The sequence below is a fragment of the Mesoplodon densirostris genome, chromosome 4, assembly GCF_025265405.1.
Source record: "Mesoplodon densirostris isolate mMesDen1 chromosome 4, mMesDen1 primary haplotype, whole genome shotgun sequence".
NCBI lineage: Eukaryota > Metazoa > Chordata > Mammalia > Artiodactyla > Ziphiidae > Mesoplodon > Mesoplodon densirostris.
The window spans coordinates 98632534-98655513 of record NC_082664.1 but is presented as its reverse complement, the minus strand read 5'-3'; the positions used below and the strand labels follow the sequence as shown (position 1 = coordinate 98655513).

Sequence of the window (22980 nt, the reverse complement as noted above, 5' to 3'; positions counted from 1 at the left end):
TACTGAACTTGATGAGCAACAGGATGTGGTGATTTCAGGGAGGGATGGAGTCCAAGATTTTTCCTGCTTTGGTATTTCAGTGATGTTATCTACTAGGATGGGGAAGACAGATGACAGAGTAGCTTACAAAGAGTCAGGAAAGAGGAAAGCATCAGGGACAATGTCTTCAGTTTGGGGCATAACAAATTTGAGGCACCCAGAGGACTTAGAAGAAAGATTTGGATAAATGCATTTGGATTAGTAATAGATAAACTTATTCAGGAAAAGCATATGATGTTAAGATAAATATCTGTAAAATATACTAACCTGGTATAATTAAATGATGCAAACCTATGCAGAATTCTGAACTTTTGAAAATATAAACAAGACTGGGGAAGAAAACTATGAGATTCAATTTTTCGATTATATATTGCAACATTTGTTTAAGGATATAAAATATACTCTTTCACGAATATGTGCAAATATTCATTTCCTGGATATTATAGCAATAAGCATTTTTAAGTTTAATGAAAAGATTTAATTGTAAAACACCAACTCAAGAGACTACAAGAACACTCCTTTTCAAAAATTAATCTGAAAAGACAGTTTTAAATTGTAGAAGAGAATGTTTACTTATGTGATTATGGAATTATAAGGCATTTTTATGTATTACTATGATGTACGAAAGAAATATAAAACTGGATTTTGAGTGTTGCTGTAGATCAAAAAATTGTTTCTTAAAGTCATATAAGACATTCTGGAAGTCTAGGAGCAAATAATTTGAATTGGTAAACTTGAAAATATTTTTCAAAAATTAGTCGGGGACTCAAGCTTTTTGTGTCAGGTCATCTCTTCCTAACTAGAAAAATTATTATGAAGGTATGTAACCACAGATGACTTGGTGATTTATTCTTAACACTTTTATTGAAGTGCACTGGCATTTTAAGAAAACAATTAGAGATGCCTTATCATTTTGGCCATTAAAAAGATCAATCCCTTTTCTTTGCTGTTAGTAAGATTAACGATAAACAGTTTTGCATAGAACATTTCTACATGTGTGCTGTTTTAATTTTCAATGAAAAGGTCCTTTTTTTTTATAATAGTTTTAAACCCAACGAAGGAGTTATCATCATAGGAGCCACAAACTTCCCAGATGCATTAGATAAGTAAGTATTAAAATTTTTGTGATATATTCTAGAATAGTGATGAACTTTAAAAATATTGTGCTAAGTGAAGGAAACCCATCACAAAACATCACATATTATATGATTGCTTTTATATGAAATGTCTAGAATAAGCAGATCCATAGCAACAGAAAGGAATTTAGTGGTTGCCAGAGGTTAGGGAAAATGGGGAATAACTGCCAGTAGATTTGGGGTTTCTTTCAGCTGGAGAAGAGAGGGAGGGGGTAAAAATTCTCTAAAATTAGATTGTGGTGATGGTTGGGCAACTCTGAATATATTAAAAACCACTGGGTTACACTACCAAACGTAAAATAGATAGCTAGTGGGAAGCAGCGGCACAGCACAGGGAGATCAGCTCGGTGCTTTGTGACCACCTAGAGGGGTGGGATAGGGAGGGTGGCAGGGAGGGAGATGCAAGAGGGAGGGGATATGGGGATATATGTATATGTATAACTGATTCACTTTGTTATACAGCAGAAAATAACACAACATGGTAAACCAAATTATACTCCAATAATGATGTTAAAAAAAAAACAACACTGGGTTTTCGACTTCAAATTCTATGATATGAAAATTGCATCTCAGTAAAGCTGCTAAAAGAATCTTCTCACAACTGAAACATCACAAAGCTTTTGGGTGGGGGGTAGAGAGGATTTTTAGAATAAAATTTACTATAGTTTAAAATTTTTATTGGTTTTATTATATAGAAGTTATTCATATTTTCATTTGATCTAATAGTTGGTTCTTGCCTAAGACTCTAGTTTAACATTTTGTACTTAATAGCAGTAAGATGGATGTGTAGCTCTCATAATAGATTGCTGTAGAATTATTTGTTCTTTGACTGGCCGACTTGCATGTCTTTTTCTCTGAAGGGTTGTATGCTATCTAGATGCACACATTTATCTATATGAACCTTTGTTCTGCCTTCTGGTTATTGAAACTGTTCTTTGAGCCACGTTTTATAAGGAACTACTCTGAATATTTATGTTCAAAATAAATATTGGTTGCCATTGTCTTTCCATCTTCTCTTTAGGATGTCAGTCCTGTTTAACTTGACCTTCAGCACAGTCAGCTTATTAATTTATATTTTCTTTTTGTATTCTCCCTTTAGCGCCTTAATACGTCCTGGTCGTTTTGACATGCAGGTTACAGTTCCCAGGCCAGATGTAAAAGGTCGAACAGAAATCTTGAAGTGGTATCTCAATAAAATAAAGTTTGATCAGTGTAAGTCTTAATTCGACGATACAGACGTTATCTCCATAAAATGGTAATATATCAATCCACCCTGTTCATGGTCCTTACTCAGGATGGCTTAAAAGACAAATTCCTTTAAATGTCTATTTTTCTCTCCTCTTGTTTGTCCATAAAGTCCATTTCTCAATGAACGTGTGTCCAGAGATTCTGTTATTTTGAATCCCGATTCTAAAGAAAGTTTTCTTTTGAGTACTTAGATAATACTTGATGAAATCTATGTATAAATGTTTCTTTAGATGAATGTAAAATATAAAATAATATCAAAAGCACCTGTATATTATGAGCATAGTACCTCATGATATAGTCACTTTGGGGCCAAAAGAGGGGAAGCAAACTATAAAACAAAACACATGGAAATATTATGGAACTACCTGAGTAATAAAAGCAGCTATTAAAGCTGCAGTATTTTCAAAGATATCTGAATCAATTCTTAAAACCAAGTATGTTTCCGACAATAAGGGGGGCTTTTATGTCCAAAGTTATTTCAAGATGAAATTCTGAAAACAAAATCTCTATGAATGTGCTTTTTCAGTTTGTGGTTAGGCCATAATTAAAGGTTTGTAAATCGTTATCTGGCAACTCTACCTTTCTCTGTTTATCACAAAGTTATTTAAATATAAGAACTTTTGTGATTTGTCCCAATGACAATTTTAATGGTGTGTTTACTAGCAGTTTTGGCTTTTTCCCCTTAGAATTTAGTGAAGTAAGCTTTTGTAAAATTACAGTTCATGATGGCTATCTTCTTTTTTCATTTGCAATGTGAGTTCTTTATGAAGAGCTTTTTATTAGCTCTCCTGAAATTTTAATATTGTGTCCTGTCTGCATATAGCTGTTGATCCAGAAATCATAGCTCGAGGTACTGTTGGCTTTTCTGGAGCAGAGTTGGAGAATCTTGTGAACCAATCTGCTTTAAAGGCAGCTGTTGATGGAAAAGAAGTGGTAACCATGAAGGAACTAGAGTTTTCCAAAAATAAAATCCTAATGGGTAGGTTTTCTTTTTTTTTTTTTCCCTATCTTATACTGTTCATTATGTTAGAGAAAAAATTCTTTTTTTTTTTATTGCCACTTGGTAATTTTTGGTTTGGTGGTAATTCACTCTTTTTTAAAAAATTTTTATTTATTTATTATTGGCTGCATTGGGTCTTCGTTGCTGCATGCTGGCTTTCTCTAGTTGCGGCGAGCGGGGGCTACTCTTCATTGCGGTGCATGGGCTTCTCATTGTGGTGGTTTCTCTTCTTGTGGAACATGGGCTCTAGGTGCGTGGGCTTCAGTAGTTGCGGCTTATGGGCTCTAGAACTCAGGCTCAGTAGCTGTGGCGCATGGGCTTAGTTGCTCCGCGGCATGTGGAGTGTTCTTGGACGAGCTTGAACCCGTGTCCCCTGCATTGGCAGGCAGATTCTTAACCACTGCGCCACAAGGGAAGTCCGAGAAAAAACTCTTAATTTTGAGAGAAAGTTAATAAAAAAGAAAGGTATAGAAACATGCAAATATATACTCTAACAGAGCAACACAGTTTGGCCTGTTACAGAACAAATATATTATAACTTATATTACACTCTTTGGGGGGCATGAGTGCCCATGTCTTTCCTCTTGTCTGATATTGCTGATAAAAGAATAGTTAATTTTACTGTTTTTCAGAATTTAATTTTTATTTTAAATCTTGAATTGCCTTCAAAACAGGTTAGTTATGATATTCCTGTTAAATTAGAAGTTTATTTTCTAGAAATAGAATAAAGCTTTTCCTTTTGATATAAGGATTAAGATGATAGTTTTTACAGTTTGGTTTTCAGTTGACAAATTATGGTTTACATGTGTTGTAGAGTGGAATCTACTCATTTTTTAAACTTTCAAACTTTTAAAGTATTTATTAATGATATTAAATCATACGACTCTAAGAATGACTTTGAGACAAAGGAGCTTCATTCATTTAAATATACCTTCTTAATGGAGTATTTTACTTAAGCAAATTTTTTTCTTAGGGCCTGAGCGTAGAAGTGTGGAAATTGATAACAAAAACAAAACAATCACAGCGTATCATGAATCTGGTCACGCTATTATTGCATATTACACTAAAGATGCTATGCCTATCAACAAAGCTACAATCATGCCACGAGGGCCAACACTTGGACATGTATCTTTAGTTTTTCTTTTCTTTCAAATAGTGCTCCCCAGGAGCTTATGTAGGAAATTGCTGATGAAAACATTTCAAAAGAAAATTCAGCTACTTCCTAGGTGTGTTGATACTTTCTTCTTGAACTTCCTCAACTGTCTTGAAATCAGACATACTTGTGAAATTTACCTGCTAATAAAGGATATCCTTAATATTTCAGATAATATATTTACATTATGAAATGTAATTCAGGAATGACAGCAAAATATAATTCTTAAATATGTAGTTGCTCTTTTCCCCTCGAAAGAAATTATGTATCATAGTGACTGGTTCAATAGTTTTTCTAAGTTTTTTCTCATTGAGTACAAGTTTCATTTTCATACCTTTCTAATTATAGACGTTTATTTTTATTTATTTATGTTTTAAATTTTATTTTTGGCTGCGTTGGGTCTTCTTTGCTGCACGCGGGCTTTCTCTAGTGGAAGCGAGAGGGGGCTGCTCTTCATTGCGGTGCGTGGGCTTCTCATTGCGGTGGCTTCTCTTGTTGCAGAGCACAGGCTCTAGGCGTGCGGGCCTCAGTAGTTGTGGTACATGGGCTCAGTGGTTGTGGCTTGCAGGCTCTAGAGCACGGGCCCAGTAGTTGTGGCGCACAGGCTGAGTTGCTCCGTGGCATGTGGGATCTTCCCAGACCAGGGCTCGAACCGTGTCCCCTGCATTGGCAGGCAGATTCTTAACCACTGCACCACCAGGGACGTCCCTATAGACGTTTTAAACATTTTTGTGCAACGAGGGACAAACAGTTGTATTTATTATTTATAAACTGCACATTTGCTTTCCTCATTTTATACATAGCTTGTTTGGTAATCAATCACCATGACCATCTCTATTAAATGCCGCTGAGCTTTCAGCATCATGGTATTAAGTAAGGTCATGAGAGACAAATGATAATTCAGGTTATTAATGTAAGTGTTTCAAAACTGTGTCTGAATTTTTTCTTTGTTTTTCAATTGTCTGTGTGTACCTGTTGCCTGAAAATGATCGACGGAACGAAACTAGAGCTCAGCTTCTTGCTCAGATGGACGTCAGTATGGGAGGAAGAGTGGCAGAGGAACTTATATTTGGAGCTGATCATATTACAACAGGTTGGCTGTAAAGAATAGCTTTGGTTCAAATTGTGTTGGTTTAAAGATTTTTTTTTAACTTGAGTTTTATGTATATTTCAAAATTTCAGGTGCTTCCAGTGATTTTGATAATGCAACCCAAATAGCAAAGCAGATGGTCACCAAATTTGGAATGAGTGAAAAGGTAATGGCTAATTTTAATCCTTCCTCATGTATCAAATGTTGATGTGCCAAGTGTCTCTTTGTGAGAGAGGATTCTCATTATAAATTGATAGATTTTCCCCTGTCTCATTCCAAATGGATTTAACAAAGCTAACTCTAAACTAAATGTCATTTTCTGAGAAATGTAACATACTCTTTCCATTCCAGCTGCTCAAACAGTAAGAGTTATTACTTCATGAATTAACCAAATGATAATATAAATTCTTTAGCATTTTTTATTCATATGACATTGAAGACCTACTTGTTGAGCTTGCTTACTTTGCCCTTTCCACATAATTCACGTTCCTACATTATCACTGTGGCTCCATAAAGCAATTCCAGTACTCTGTGAATTGTGGATTTCTGGACTAGAATAGCTGCTAAGGTTTTCTAAGAAGGTACTCAGAACGATACTTAGGATTTAAAATTTTCCCTCTTGCTCACACTTTTTAGTATTATACTTTCAGAAGAAGAATGAAGTTTTTTTGCCCTCAAGGGCATTTTTATATTGTATTTTTTCCTTGCCCCCATGATATTTATTTTCTTATGTATAGGATAGTACTTCCTCTGTTACATACATTAGTGTTGGAGGTTTTTCTGTTGGATTTCTTTCTTTTCATTGATTTTAGCTTGGAGTTATGACCTACAGTGATACAGGGAAACTGAGTCCAGAAACTATATCTGCTATTGAACAGGAAACCAGAATCCTTCTGAGGGTAATGATCTTTTTTTAAATGTTTATTTATCTATTTAGTCAAAATGTGCCTAAATATTTGGGTGATTGCAAAAAAACTAAACTTCCTCTGTTTTATAAAGTTAATAGGTGCACCGTTGCTGCCGTGATTAACTATGTCATAGACTGGATCTTTGACATAGACTGGAACCCCTGATCATAGACTGGATCTTTATTTTATTCTGGCCATAGGCTAAGAACAATTTTTATATATATATATATATATATATATATATATATATATATATATATATATATATATACACATATATATATATATATATATATATATACACACACATATATGTATATATATATTTTTTAAATAAAGTTATTTATTTTATTTTTGGCTGCATTGGGTCTTTGTTGCTGCATGTGGGTTTTCCCTGGTTGCAGCGAGCAGGGGCTGCTCTTCATTGCGGTGGCTTCTCTTGTTGCTGAGCATGGGCTCTAGGGCACGGGCTTCAGTGGCTGTGGTGTGGGGCTTCAGTGGTTGTGGCGCGTGGGCTTAGTTGCTTTGCGGCATGTGGGATCTTCCCGGACCAGGGATTGAACCCGTGTCCCCTGCATTGGCAGGCGGATTCTTAACCACTGTGCCACTAGGGAAGCCCAGAACAATTTACATTGTGATTTAAATATTCAGTTCTTCTTTAGCTGATATATTTCTAATATTTTATGTATTTTCTTTAATTTGATTATTTTACTTGGACATGGTTATGTTCAAAATGTCTAGTAATTGTATTGTGTTTATATGACCTGTGCTTCTTGGTGTTGGTAAATTCATTTTTACATTTTCCACCCAATTTTATAAGGACAAAAATATAATTCGCTAGTAAAATATTGGCATAAACATTGTACAGGCGAATATGACACTGCCAAAAAGGAACTGTTATTACTGCTGTTATTCATAAGCTGATAAACTTAATTCAGACTCACCTTTGGAAAGAGAGTTGAAGGATTTAAATGAAAAGTTCAAGGTGGGTTGCAAAAAAAAAATCAAATGTATGGAAGTCAGGGATCACCTCTAATGAAACTGTATTACAGTTTTGAGAGGTGAGTGTGTTACCAAGTAAAAGAATGGAAATTATATCTTTTCTGGCCATTCTAGATTGAGTAAATTGGTGAAATCTCAAGAAGCAAAAGGAGCAAACTCCCTTTCCTTTTAGCACGTATACTGAAAAGAGAAATAGATTTCTGTGTTCACAGACCTTATTTAGAAAGCAGATGAGTACAGTGTATACTTTTATTTCTTAAGTAGCTTTTTGTTTAAGTAGTCCTCAGTTATCTCTATGATAGACTTTGAGGTTAAAAATGTAACATTTGAAAGTATGAAAGAGTTATCTTTAGGGAACCAAGCTTTTAAATGCGTTTATCTTTCATAACTAGAAGTCAATAGATTTTATAGTTTTTTTAGGGTGCATAAAGGCTTTTTATCTCATTTAGGGTTTGTGCTTCTCCTAAGGTTTCTGCCTCTTACATATCTGCTTTGTATTTAAGGATTCATATGAGCGAGCAAAACATATCTTGAAGACTCATGCAAAAGAGCACAAGAATGTAGCAGAAGCTTTACTGACCTATGAGACTTTGGATGTCAAAGAGATTCAGATTGTTCTTGAGGGGAAGAAATTGGATGTGAGATGATAGCTCTTGATGCATTGTTGGTTTTATTGCAAGACCATAAGTAGCACTGCAGTAGTCGTATTTTGCAACACTTTTCTCCCATTCTTGGTATCACTCAAGGGTGTGAAACACTTTGTCAGTCTTTTGTCACATTTATCTAATTTTGATTATTCTCATGATGGACACCTACTGCAAACAGCAATTTATTAAAGAAAATAAAGAACTATCAGGATCGAAAACAGCTTGTTTGAGAAATGTCAATCAGTTATTAAGTTGAAAATAAGTAATGATTTTATGGTTGGTTACAGTGCTAGACGTGAATAGAAATTGTGCCTTTAGCTCTTGGGAAGTATTTTTACTTAGGAAAATAAAATTCTTGAAGGATTGTCTTTATTTCTAGATAGTACCACTTATCTTTGATAAAGAAATGATGCTATTTGGCTATTGGTAAATCATATTTCTACATACACCAGTGGAAACTTCATTAAGATGCACTTAATTATGATCTAGATTGACCATATATAAAGAGTTTTTTAAAAAAAATCTAAGAGTAGAGAATTGTGAACCTACAGATACAATCGGAATTTAAATGATTATTATAAGCTTTTTAAAATGCAGCTTGCATTTTCATGTTCTTTTTTTTTTTAACATTACTATCACTCTGAAAATGAAGTTTACTTCAGAGCAGCAGTATTTTGTTAAATAAACAAGTAACACACCTCAAATTATGAATAACTATGTAATTATGCTTTGCGTTAAAACCAAAATAAAACCAAAAACCCAGTCCCATTCAGAGTGAACTTTTGAATTATGCTGTGTTAGAAATGGAAAGTTGTGTTTATTTTTCAGTCAGATTTTGTGAATATGAATGTGTTGTTACAGAATTTACAGATGACTTTATTTAACTCAGTAGAAAAATTATTTTAGAGCACATTGTAGTGGTTTTACAACCATACTATATTCTTGAAGTGATTTTCTTAAAATTACCTACAGTTTTCTAGTAACTTTTAAGCTGTATATGGTCTTCGTTGAGGTTGGTAGAGGGAGCTTGCTACATGATATTCTTGCCCTTTATTTGGGTAGTTTAAAATTTTGATGTACTTTCAAACTTAGAGAAACATTACCAGAATAATACAAGGAATTCTCATATACCCTTGATTCTGATATACCAGTTATTTTCATTTGCCCGTTTTTTATGGCCCCTGCTTCCTTTCTCCCTTCCTCCTCTCTTCCCTCCCTCCCTCCTTCCCTCCCCTTCTCTCTGTGTTTATATATATATGAGTATACATGTCTTTGCGTGGACACGTTTTCAGTTGTCTTGGTAGACTTCTAGAAATTGCTGTGTGATGTGGTGAGTTTCTGTTTAACTTGTTAAGAACCTGATGAACTGTTTTGAAAGTAACTATATAATTTAATGTTCCAACTACCAGTGTATGAAGGTTCCCGTTTCTCCATATCTTGTACAGTGTTTCTTATAGTCTTGTCTTTTTGACAAAGCCAATCTAGTGGGTATGAAGTAAAATCTCATTGTGGATTTAATTTACATTTCCCTAGGACTAGTGATTTTGAACACCCTCTGCTAGGCTTTTGGTCATTTGTATATCGTCTTTGGAGAAATGTCTGTTGAAATCCTCCCTCCCCTCTTTGCGTTGTTGTCTTCTGTGTTGTAAGAGATCATATATTCTAAAGACAAGTCCTTTATCATATGGATCTTGGGTTTTTTTGTTTTTGTTTTTTTTGGTTTTTTGGCGGTACGCAGGCCTCTCACTCTTGTGGCCTCTCCCGTTGCAGAGCACAGGCTCCGGAGCACAGGCTCAGCGGCCATGGCTCATGGGCCCAGCTGCTCCACGGCATGTGGGATCTTCCCGGACCAGGGCACGAACCCATGTCCCCTGCATCGGCAGGCGGACTCTCAACCAGTGTGCCACCAGGGAAGCCCAATCTTGTGTTTTTTTAATCCAGTGTGAAAATCTCTGTTGTTTGAGTAGGGTGTTTAGTTCATTCATATTTAATATTTATGTAGTTGCTTTTACATCTGCCATTTGCTATTTGTTTTCTGTTTTTCTCATATCTAAAGAGATCCCTGTGTTCCTCTTCTTCTTTTCTGGCTGCACAGCATGGCTTCTGGGATCTTAGTTCCCCAACAGGAATTGAACCCGGGACCTAGGCAGTGAGAGCACAGAGTTCTAACCACTGGACTAACAGGAAATTCCCTGTTCCTCCTATTGTGAGTTATGTCTTAGCAGTTGCTCTAGGGATGACAGTTCGCAGTTATCACTCTTAATCACAGGCTCCTTCAAAATAATACAAGTTTAATTCTGTCAAAATGTAGTAAATTTGTTGCTTTCTTACCTACTTCTTGGCCCTAAATAGCAGAAAGAAGAGGAGAGGTGACCTAGAGAACCTCAGTCTCTCCACTGGGAATTGGAATAGCCTCTAATTTTAGCCACAGAAGGTTTTTTCTCAACTGTATATGTTGGGATTTTGAAAAATACTGTTCTGATGAACCTCCAGGTGAGATTGGTGGGAGGAGTGAGTGGTGTGGCTCTTACTCCTTAGCTGCCCAGAATGATTGTCGTCTCTGAAGGGGTTATAGGGAAGTCGTGTCCATATCCCCCTCCCCGACCCCCCACCACCCCTGTACCTCCTCCTTTTAGTTTAGTGTATATTAGCAGGTTGGGCTAGAGGAATCAGCTGCTATGCGGTTGATTTTTTTTTAACCCTTTCCCTTATTTGCCTTTTACTCCTCCCCTTAATCTAAAAGCTCTGTTTAATGCAAATGGAAATCTTTATCCTCCTCCCTCCCCCTTCCTTTATATATTGAGGCTTTGGGGTAGGAGAAAAGTGCACAACCCACCATCCCCCTTCCCCTCTGCATTAAAATTCCTTATTTACCCCTTTTCCCCTTCACATTTCGTCCCACTCCTTTTCTGGCAAAAAGGAGCCTTTTCCTCTCTGTGACCCTAAGAGCATACTGCACAAGGGAAATCGCCCCCATCCAGATGTGGCTCCACTCTTCATTTCTCTTGTCTTCTGCTGCTCTTTTCCTGGTGCTCTTTTTGTCGGTGGGGTGTGGGTAATAGAACAGCCATGGGCTTTGGGGGACCTTTAACTGTTTGTTTTTTCCTTTTCATTTATATGAACACAGAACGTTCAATTTCAGAGAACCAAAAATCCCACCTTCCCACCGAACACTACTAAGGGGCATGTCTTCTGCTCCATACCCTTTCTGTTTTTCTTTCTCTCTTGTTAATGCTTTTAAAAACAAATGAGTTTTTTTATATAAATAAAGTTTTAAAAGTGTGAAAAAAAAACAAACACAAAAGAATTAAGAAAATGGTCATAGGAACATACATATTGATAATTACCTTAAATGTGAATGGATTAAATGCTCCAACCAAAAGACACAGGCTTGCTGAATGGATACAAACACAAGACCCATATATATGCTGTCTACAAGAGCCCCACTTCAGACCTACAGACACATACAGACTGAAAGTGAGAGGATGGAAAAAGATATTCCATGCAAATGGAAATCAAAAGAAAGTTGGAGTAGCAATACTCATATCAGATAAAATAGACTTTAAAATAAAGAACGTTACAAAAGACAAGGAAGGACACTACATAATGGTCAAGGGATCAATCCAAGAAGAATATATAACAATTATAAATATATATGCACCCAACATAGGACCACCTCAATATATAAGGCAACGGCTAACAGCTGTAAAAGAGGAAATCAACAGTAACACAATAATAGTGGGGGACTTTAACACCTCACTTGCACCAATGGACAGATCATCCAAAATGTAAATAAATAAGGAAACAGAAGCTTTAAATGACACAATAGACCAGATAGATTTAATTGATATTCATAGGACATTCCATCCAAAAACAGCAGATTACACTTTCTTCTCAAGTGCGCACAGAACATTCTCCAGGATAAATCACATCTTGGGTCACAAACCAAGCCTCAGTAAATTTAAGAAAATTGAAATCATATCAAGCATCTTTTCGGACCACAACACTATGAGATTAGAAATGAATTACAGTGGAAAAACATAAAATACACAAACACATGGAGGCTAAACAGTAAATTACTAAATAAAAAAGAGATCACTGAAGAAATCAAAGAGGAAATCAAAAAATACCTAGAGACAAATGACAATGAAAACACAACAATCCAAAACCTATGGGATGCAGCAAAAGCAGTCTTAAGAGGGAAGTTTATAGCTATACAAGCCTACCTCAAGAAACAAGAAAAATCTCAAATAAATAATCTAACTTTATACCTAAAGGAACTAGAGGAAGAAGAACAAACAAAACCCAAAGTTAGCAGAAGGAAAGAAAACATAAAGATCAGAGCAGAAATAAATGAAATAGACACAAAGAAAACAATAGCGAAGATCAATAAAACTAAAAGCTGGTTCTTTGAGAAGATAAACAAAATTGATAAACCATTGGCCAGACTCATCAAGAAAAAGAGGGAGAGGACTCAAATCAATAAAATTAGAAATGAAAAAGGAGAAGTTACAACAGACACCGCAGAAAGACAAAGCATCTTAAGAGACTACTACAAGCAACTCTATGCCAATAAAATGGACAACCTCGAAGAAATGGACAAATTCTTAGAAAGGTATAACCTTCCAAGACTGAACCAGGAGAAACAGAAAATATGAACAGACAAATCACAAGTAATGAAATTGAAGCTCTGATTAAAAATCTTCCAACAAACAAAAGTCCAGGAGCAGATGGCTTCACAGGTAAATTTTATCAACCATTTAGAGGAGAGCTAACACCCATCCTTCTCAAACTCTTCCAAAACATTGCAGAGGAAGGAGCACTCCCAAACTCATTTTATGAGGCCACCATCACCCTGATACCAAAACCAGACAAAGATATGACAAAAAAAGAAAATTACAGACCAATATCACTGATGAAGATAGATGCAAAAATCCTCAACAAAATACTAGCAAACAGAATCCAACAATTCATTAAAAGGATCATACACCATGATCAACCAGGATTTATCCCAGGGATGCAAGGATTCTTCAATATACACAAATCAATCAATGTGATACACCATATTAACAAATTGAAGAATAAAAACCATATGATCATCTCAATAGATGCAGAAAAAGCTTTCAACAAAATTCAACACCAATTAATGATAAAAACTCTCCAGAAAGTGGGCATAGAGGGAACGTACCTCAACATAATAAAGGTCATATATTACAAACCCACAGCAAACATCATTCTCAATGGTGAAAAACTGAAACCATTTCCTCTAAGATCAGGAACAAGACAAGGATGTCCACTCTCACCACTATTATTCAGCATAGTTTTGGAAGTCCTAGCCTCAGCAATCAGGGAAGAAAAAGAAATAAAAGGAACATAAATTGCAAAAGAAGAAGTAAAACTGTCACTGTTTGCAGATGACATGATACCATACATAGAGAATCCTAAAGATGCCACCAGAAAACTACTAGAGCTAATCAATGAATTTGGTAAAGTTGCAGGATACAAAATTAATGCATCGAAATCTCTTGCATTCCTATACACTAATGATGAAGAATATGAAAGAGAAATTAAGGAAACACTCTCATTTACCATTGCAACACAAAGAATAAAGTACCTAGGAATAAACCTACGTAGGGAGACAAAAGATCTGTATGCAGAAAAGTATAAGACACTGATGAAAGAAATTAAAGATGATACCAACAGATGGAGAGATAAACCATGTTCTTGAATTGGAAGAATCAATATTGTGAAAATGACTATACTACACAAAGCAATGTACAGATTCAATGCAATCCCTATCAAATTACCAATGGCATTTTTTACAGAACTAGAACAAAAAATCGTAAAATTTGTATGGAGACAAAAAAGACCCCGAATACACAAAACAGTCTTGAGGGAAAAAAACGCAGCTGGAGGAATCAGACTCCCTCACGTCAGGCTATATTACAAAGCTACAGTAATCAAGACAATATGGTACTTACTGGCAGAAAAACAGAAACATAGATCAATGGAACAAGATAGAAAGCCCAGAGGGAAACCCACACACCTATGGTCAACTAATCTATGACAAAGGAGGCAAGGATATACAATGGAGAAAAGACAGTCTCTTCAATAAGTGGTGCTGGGAAAACTGGACAGATACATGGAAAGAATGATATTAGAACACTCCCTAACACCATACACAAAAATAAACTCAAAATGGATTAGAGACCTAAATGTAAGACTGGACACTATAAATCTCTTAGAGGAAAACATAGGAAGAACACTCTTTGACATTAATCACAGCAAGATCTTTTTTGATCCACCTCCTAGAGTAATGTAAATAAAAACAAAAATAAACAAATGGGACCTAGTGAAACTTCAAAGCTTTTGCCCAGGAAAGGAAACCATAAACAAGATAAAAAGACAACCCTCAGAATGGGAGAAAATATTTGCAAACAAATCAACGGACAAAGGATTAATCTCCAAAACATATAAACAGCTCATGCAGCTCAATATTAAAAAAACAAACAACCCAATCCAAAAATGGGCAGAAGACCTAGATAGACAGTTCTCCAAAGAAGACATACAGATGGCCAAGAAGCACATGAAAAGCTGTTCAACATCACTAATTATTAGAGAAATACAAATCAAAACTAGAATGAGGTATCACCTCACACCACTTAGAATGGGCTTCATCAGAAAATGTACACACAACAAATGCTGGAGAGGGTATGGAGAAAAGAGAACCCTCTTGCACTGTTGGTGGGAATGTAACTGATACAGCCACTATGCAGAACAGTATGGAGGTTCCTTAAAAAACTAAAAATAGAATTACCATATGATCCAGCAATCCCACTACTGGGCATATACTCAGAGAAAATCATAATTCAAAAAGACACATGCACCCCAATGTTCACTGCAGCACTATTTACCGTAGGCAGGTCATGGAAGCAACCTAAAGGCCCATCGACAGACGAATGGATAAAGAAGATGGGGTACATATATACAATGGAATATTACTCAGCCATAAAAAGGAATGAAATTGGGTCATTTGTTGAGACCTGGATGGATCCAGAGACTGTCATACAGAGTGAAGTAAGTCAGAAAGAGAAAAACAAATATCGTATATTAACACATATATGTGGAACCTAGAAAAATGGTACAGGTGAACTGGTTTGCAGGGCAGAAATTGAGGCACAGTTGTAGAGAACAAACGTATGGACACCAAGGGGGGAAAACCGCAGGGGGTTGGGGATGGTGGTGGGATGAATTGGGAGAGTGGAAATGACATGTATACACTGATGTGTATAAAATTGATGACTAATAAGAACCTGCTGTATATATATGAAAAAAGAGACAAATCAAAGAAAAAAGCAAGAAATGTAAAAGTGAAAGTTTAAAGCCTGTTTCATCACAAGCGTCCCTTTATCATTTCACATCCATGAGCTCTGTAAATGGTTTAAAACAGTGGTTCTCAAGTGTCACCTGAGCATCCCTGGAGTCCCAAGACTCAACCGTTCAAGGGGTCCAAGAGGTCAAAACTATTTCACAATAACAGTAAACGTTATTTCCATTCTCATTCTGTTTTAAGTGTACAGAGCAGTTTTCCAGAGACAAGATATGTGATAACATCATACTTCTAATGGCTAATAGAATGTATGATTGTGTGTGCTTGTATTTTAAATTTTTCAGTTTTATTTTCCAATACAGTAAACATCAGTAGATACAACCTACTTAAACAAAAGTTCCTTGGAATTCTCAATAATTTTTAAAAGTATAAAAGGATCCTATATCTGCATCATAAAAAATAACAAACAAATAAATAAAAGGATCTTAAAGCCCAAAACTTTCAGAATTACTGTTTTACAAGATTGTGTCAATCAAATCGTCATTAAGGTATGATTACTTTCCCCCACTTTTAATAATCAAAGACCACACACACACACACACACACACACACACACACAGAGTCTGCTAATCAAAACATCTGGTTGGATTAAGCTCATCCGTGTAATACCACTAAAATGAAATAATTAAATTTGAAATACAATTGACATGTTAGCAAGTGAAGCTTTACTCTAGGTTAAGGTCAGAATTCAAATAAGCATTTTATAAAACTGGAAAAATCTTAGAATCTAATAATTTACCTCTGAGAATCCCTAAGAAGTACAGAGATTCCAAACTGAGAACTTTAGGGTATTGAAGCGTACATAGAAACATCTGAGTTAAAGCTTACATTTTAAAAATATCTTTTTCTTATGCTTGTAAATATCTTTTTTTCAAAACATGGATACCAACAATAACAGGTGCCTTATTTATGTCAAATCCTTCAATTAAACTTGCAAAAACAAAAGAAAAAAAAATTAGGAATATGAAGGCTGTGAGCGTTTCAAATATTTTAGTGTACCTCTTTCCAGAGTGAAATTTGCACTTCAATATTTACCTGATCTGGATGTTTGTAAATCCTTCATTCCTACTGTTTTATTAGGAACAGAATCTTTCACTCCAACTGCAGGCTGAATGGGTTTTGAAACAAGTTGATTAATAAATAATGTACATTTGATACAATCTGTAGTTAATAATTCAAGACAAAAATATAAGTTTTTACCTTCAAGTGAGGATATTTTTCAGGAGAATCTAAAAGGCAAAAGGGACATAGAATCAATTACACATAACTATGAAAGCCAACTATATATTCATGCAGTTTGTACTGAGCAGAATCCTCATGCTTGGCCTTGGCAGTGAATACTTTAGGTTTTGGTGTTTTGTTTCTTGGGGGAAGTTAGGACTGCAACAAGACAGACATATGAATCCACTATAGATACTGAAGAAAAAATAGGAGTACAGGTTTAACAAAACATGCAGTTAAGATTTCAAAAGTAAGATTATGTTCCAAAAGCCTTTATAAAATAGAAAAATGCACATGTACCAATGTGAACATGCTGATTGATGAGGAGAAAAGTGATCTTTAATCAGAGCAACAAATCATGACCCCGAGAAGGTAAATGTGAAAGCTGATGATAAAATGCAACAGCATATCTTGAATGCAATAAACCAGCATCATTTACACCATTATACTACAAGTATTTATCATGTTCTTCAATTTGTCCTGTAACTTAGGAAGTGCACAGTTGGGATGACAGTTCAGTTGAATGTATAATTCATTTCTCATCAGAGAAAGTGTTATGAACTGATCAGCTTGGATATACACTTGTAGAATTATAGTTCATAAAAATATTCATTTTTTTACATACCCATGTGGGCTACTGGTATGCCTACATTTCTTGGATCCTCTAGTTTAGTCATCTTAAAGTTTCTCGATCCACTCATGCAAGAAGGTATATAAGGCACATCTAAGAAATAACATATTATAAGTTTTCAATATCGAAGTACGATTATCAAAAAGGAAGAAGTAAATTTTACTGCCACAGAATTATTAGATATTAAAAATCTTTCATATTTCAAAATCAGTGTAGTATTTACTGAAAATAACAATTTTAGCATTTAGGGAATGAACCCTATTAATTTCTTTTGTTTCCAAAATTAGTTTGGTTCAGTATATCATGCTAATGTTTAAAAGGATTTTTGTGAAACAATTATCATCAAAAAATTAGCTTTCTTAGGGACTCCCTTGGCGGTCCAGTGGTGAAGACCCCATGCTTCTACTGCCGGGGGCACGGGTTCAATCCCTGGTCGGGGAAATTAAGATCCCACATGCCAAGCCAAGCAGCCAAAAAAAAAAAAAAAAAAAAACCTATCTTAAAAAAAAAAAAAACAGCCAATGCTTCCATATTCAAATTAATCTCATTTGAATAACACATACCAACACAACATATATCTTTGATGCCTGATAGTTACAAGGAGGAGCTGGGGTTTACCTCAATTCTAGCACCCACTCCTGCTTCCAGTACTCTCTGGAGCAGCAATGACCTAACCTTGTTTCAGTGTAAATACACTGAAGTCATCTAAGGAGAGTTCTCTCACGTTTCCTCATCACCTCCACCATCACCTCTCTAACACCCTTCTTTCTACCCTCTTTCCTTTCACTATATTCTTTTCTCTTCAAAGGTAGTCTCTGGATCTGTGGTCTTAATTCTCCCCCTTTTACATTCTTTTTATGGATCATCCCCACCACTTCTTTTTTCCTCTTTGCTTAGCAGTGGCACCTTACATCTATAAGTTCTACTTCAACGCTTTGCTACCCTCTTAAATATGGAATATTTAAATATGGAATATGGAAGCATTGGTATAAAAAATGATATAAACACACTCAGAAAGAAAAACAAAATAATGCTTTTCCTTGACCCTGTTCTGTCTTGAACTATCCAGTGGCTCCTCTTCCAGATTTCTCTCAATGCAAGCCTACACCCTTGCTACTCTGAGAGCTTGTCAGAAATGCACAATCCCAGACCTGCTGCTCAGTATGTGCACTTTTCACAAGGTCCCCAGGGGACTAATTAAAATTTGAGAAACTCTGATCTATCAGTCTGCTTCTACATTCCCACAGTAAGAGTGGGAATGCTTTGCTGTTCGTCTCTGACAAGTTTCGGTGCTGGAAGCTCACTTCAAATTTGTCTCACGTTTCAAATACTCTTCTCTTCCCTTTTCTAAAGACCTATTTTACTTTGCCCCCGTCCTCCACAGGCCCCTGCTTCCTTTTCCTTCATTTACTCCCTGTAACTTCTGCCTCTCTCATTCTTTAGTCCTTCTTTCCTCTTCCTCATTTCCCGACTTTCCTTAGGTTGTAGAGTACCTTGAAACGGAACTAATAATTTAGCTCCTGAAAGGGGACTCTCAATTTAATCTGTGGCTGACACCAGATAAGATACACAGCTTCCCTCCTTTTCTCGTCTTTTTCCTCACTATGCATTTGACAGGTGATTTTCTTTTTTTTTTACATCAACAGTGTTATGTTTTTTAATAGTTTTCAGAATATAAGCTGCATAGCTTTTTAGAATAAAAAATGATATAACTTCAGTACATGCTTTAGGACACTTGGTTTAACAACAAGCAAACTGTGTCTTTGAGGACCACCTCAAAATGGTGGCACACTTCACAGTGTAACTTGGTAACAGACATGGAGATACATGATTATATCATGGCATGTTGTCTACAAAAGAACATCTGGACACTCAGAGCTTAAATAGAACACAGCACACAGTTAAGTATTCAAGCACTGCTTTTTGGCCAAATAAAAACTGCCTAAAAACTGCTGATGGATTTTTGACAAGAAAAAAAAATGTAGCTGCTTAGTTCTTCTGATACAGCACTTCTTTTCCAGAATGAGACAGGCTCAGTTCAACTTGAAATCAGTGTGAGGAATGATTCTTCCTCTTAACCGACAGGTGATTTTCTTTGGCTGTTAGAATATATCAGAATTCCCATTTTAAATCAACAGGCTGTCAAATGACTTTTTCATAAAAATATAGTTCTTACCTTCTACTTGTCCATTTAATATATTTTTTCCTCTTTGACCTGCAGCTCCAGATAAATGATCAACATACTTCTCTGGAAGTCTCTCAGAGATACTCTGTTAAAATTGATATTAATAATGAGTTGCATAAAGCTTTCCTAATCCCCTTCTAATAGCTGAAAATACCCTACTTTTTAAAAATTTCCTACTTTACAAGCAATTAGATTTAAAAATAAGAGAAGCATGCATTGAAAACCCAAACATTGAAATAGAAAACTTCATATACACTCTCTAGATCAAGTCTATCTTTTATCCTCATTTGGCTACTGACTCTGTAAACTGAGCATGGAAAGCCAGAGGAATTATTTTCACAGACAAAAAATGTGCCTGACTTACAGGCACATTTCAGCAAAGAATTAACTTCAAAACACGTAACTCTACTTTGCATTCCTTGTCAAAAGAAGAGAGTATTTTTAAAAAATATGTGTTTAAATAAATTCTTTAATAAGTACACTTCCTGTAAATTTAAAATATTTCTAAAGACAGAAATTTTTTAGTATTAAAATAATATACTTGGCATGAAAAGGAACCATGAAGTATGTCATGTTGAGCATAAACAGAACACTGTAGAAGCTGCTTCATTTAGGTAAACAAGGGCTTATAAGAATCTGTTATTTGATAAAATTTTTATTGATAGGCAAAAGAGTTGAATAAAATAGCGAAGTAGTAAGAAAAACTTTTATGTTTAAATAATAGCAGAAAATTTAAATATAGTTATGCAACACTTCAAAAAAGTACAGCAAGCTTTAATAAGGGAAGAATAAGAACTTTTATTTATTAATCATCTAAATGTGCCAAGCTTTTCTTATGCACATTTTATTTTCTACATACAACAACAATGATAAAAGTGATTGTAAGGACAGTTACCCCACTTCCTGTTTCCTGGTCATTCCAAGATGCCAGAGTGTAATGACGAACAGATGGGATCCGCTGCTCTCTCTGTCCAGAACATCCCTCCCCTGGACCCTCACGTGATTGGCTCCTTCCCATCCTCCCCTTGGTAGCTTTTCTCACATGCAGATCTTTTCTGACTACCTAAATTCCACTCCCACCCCCATCCCCATCCTAACTACAAACTCTCTCAATGTTGTCTAACGTAACATTCTCCATTTTCTTTGTCTCTCACAGTTGTGGGCTCTCCCGTTGAGGAGCACAGGATCTGGACGCGCAGGCTTAGCGGCCATGGCTCACAGGCGCAGCCGCTCCACGGTACGTGGGAACTTCCCGGACCGGGGAACGAACCTGTATCCCCAGCATCAGCAGGTGGACTCTCAACTACTGCACCACCAGGGAAGCCCTCTCCATTTTCTTTACATGAAGGACTTAACAGTGACTTATAAAGGATTCCTGTTTGGTTTTATGTTCCCACCACTACAGCCTAACCCCTCAATTGGTACAGTCAGTGTCTAACTGCCCAGTACATAGTTGGTATTCTATAACTGGAATTTATTTAAGATCAAAACATTTAAAATGTCGAGAGGACCTCAAGTACCAAAGCACTTGATACCTATAGGAGATCTCCGATAACAGTCTATAGAAACTTAACATACCCCAAGCTAGAAATCCACATGCCCATTCTAATTTTCCTATTCTTAACACTACTGTCATTTTATTGTCCTTCAGGTTTTAAAAAAGTGCCCCAGCATTTAGTGAGTCACTAATTGCCACTGTGATCATTTTTGTCTTACATTTCTATAGCACCCTTTCCAGTTTACAAGGTGTGTTCACAGCTGTTACCACATCTGTTCCCTACACCTACCTGAGAAGTGGGTACCAGTACCATTTTTATGAAGGAGGTCACTGACGCTCAACCAGGGTAGACAAGTTTTTCCGAGATCCCACAGCTCGTGACACAACCAGGATGCTACCATGTCTTTTGACTTTAAACACAGTGCTGTATCACTGCAGCAGCTGCCTATATCTAACAGATCAGGCCCTTCTTATCTCTTTCCATAGCTGTCACCTTACAACAGGTCATCATTACTTTATATTTACGTTACTTCAAGTATGGCTGCCATAAAGGTACTCAACGCACACTAGTTTATCCAAAATGGTGTGTACTTATTAAAACATCGCTAAACCAAACTGTTGTTATTATAACGCCACGTACTTATTATTCCCCATTCTTTTGCTTCTCTTGAAACGTTCCTTGCAGATCTATTTGAAAATCCAAATGTAATAATACTTTCAAGTCTCAGGCACTATCTTTTTCAGGTCTAAGTGGTAAAAAACTACATTTCAACCTGTTTCTCTCTGAACCTCACTAGGAGTTTTACACATCCATATGTACCAAAGAGACATACATTTGCTTGGGAAACTGGGACTGACAGATACACCCTACTATATATAAAATAGATCAATAATAAGGACCTACTGTATAGCACAGAGAACTCTACTGAATACTCTGTAATGGCCTATATGGGGAAGGAATCGAAAAAAGAGTGGATATATGTATAACTGATTCACTTTGCTGTATATCTGAAACTAACACAACATTGTAAATCAACTATACTCCAACAAAAATTTTTTAAAAAAAGAAAAGAAAAAAGAAACATACATTTGGCCATAGGCTGACCTGGAATAATGCTTCAGTTTTTAGATAAATTTAACTTCAGAACCCAAACTGATTCCTTATGGCTTCTAAGCCTTGGTTTTTGCTCTGTGCAACACTGGTTTCATTAGGTGAATCTTGCAAAGTAACAAAAGTGCACTATGTGGTAGTTATTATACTTAGCACACAATTATTTAATTAATTACAGGTTAAAAATGTAAGGAAAAAATTTTGATGGGCAAATGCAAAGGTGAGAAAGTAAAGTCAAAGCACCCCCCCTTTTATGTTTTAACATCACTCAGTGCTTATATTTTAAAATAAAAAAATAATAATAATAATAGAAGACAGTACCTCAGAATCCCAAGGTGATTCTATACCTTCCTCTTCTCCTAATCCTAACGCTGACATCATATCTGTAAAATGCAGCCACAGATACATTAATGAGAACATTTACTACTATGAAATTTAAATACATATATGTCTATCTCCATCCACAAATATTTAAATAAAATAAAGTAGCAGAAAAGAATTTCAGAGGGTTGAGGCATTTTCAGGAAGAAAAAGTTGGTAGTAGTTGGGATACTTCTGAAGAAATGGAGCAAAAGAAACATACTTAAAAAGAAATGGAAAAAAAAAAAAAGGGCTTCACTGGTGGCACAGTGGTTGAGGGTCCGCCTGAGGATGCAGGGGATACAGATTCGTGCCCTGGTACGGGAAGATCCCACATGCCGCAGAGCGGCTGGGCCCGTGA

General features: G+C 35.9%; 1 protein-coding gene and 1 long non-coding RNA gene across 2 annotated transcripts in view; one reads left to right on the top strand and one right to left on the bottom strand.

Moving 5' to 3' along the window:
* LOC132488546 (ankyrin repeat domain-containing protein 26-like) overlaps window positions 1–22980 on the bottom strand; it is a 145026-nt gene that overhangs the window by 99286 nt on the left and 22760 nt on the right. Inside the window, 5 exon segments of the mRNA XM_060096844.1 lie at window positions 16649–16721; window positions 16814–16842; window positions 17460–17558; window positions 19642–19735; window positions 22581–22642. Coding sequence (XP_059952827.1) covers window positions 16649–16721; window positions 16814–16842; window positions 17460–17558; window positions 19642–19735; window positions 22581–22642 — 357 coding nt within the window.
* On the top strand, window positions 5548–6547 carry LOC132488549 (uncharacterized). The gene is made up of 3 exons (XR_009531765.1): window positions 5548–5669; window positions 5759–5832; window positions 6479–6547. It is a non-coding gene; the product is annotated as an uncharacterized LOC132488549 (long non-coding RNA).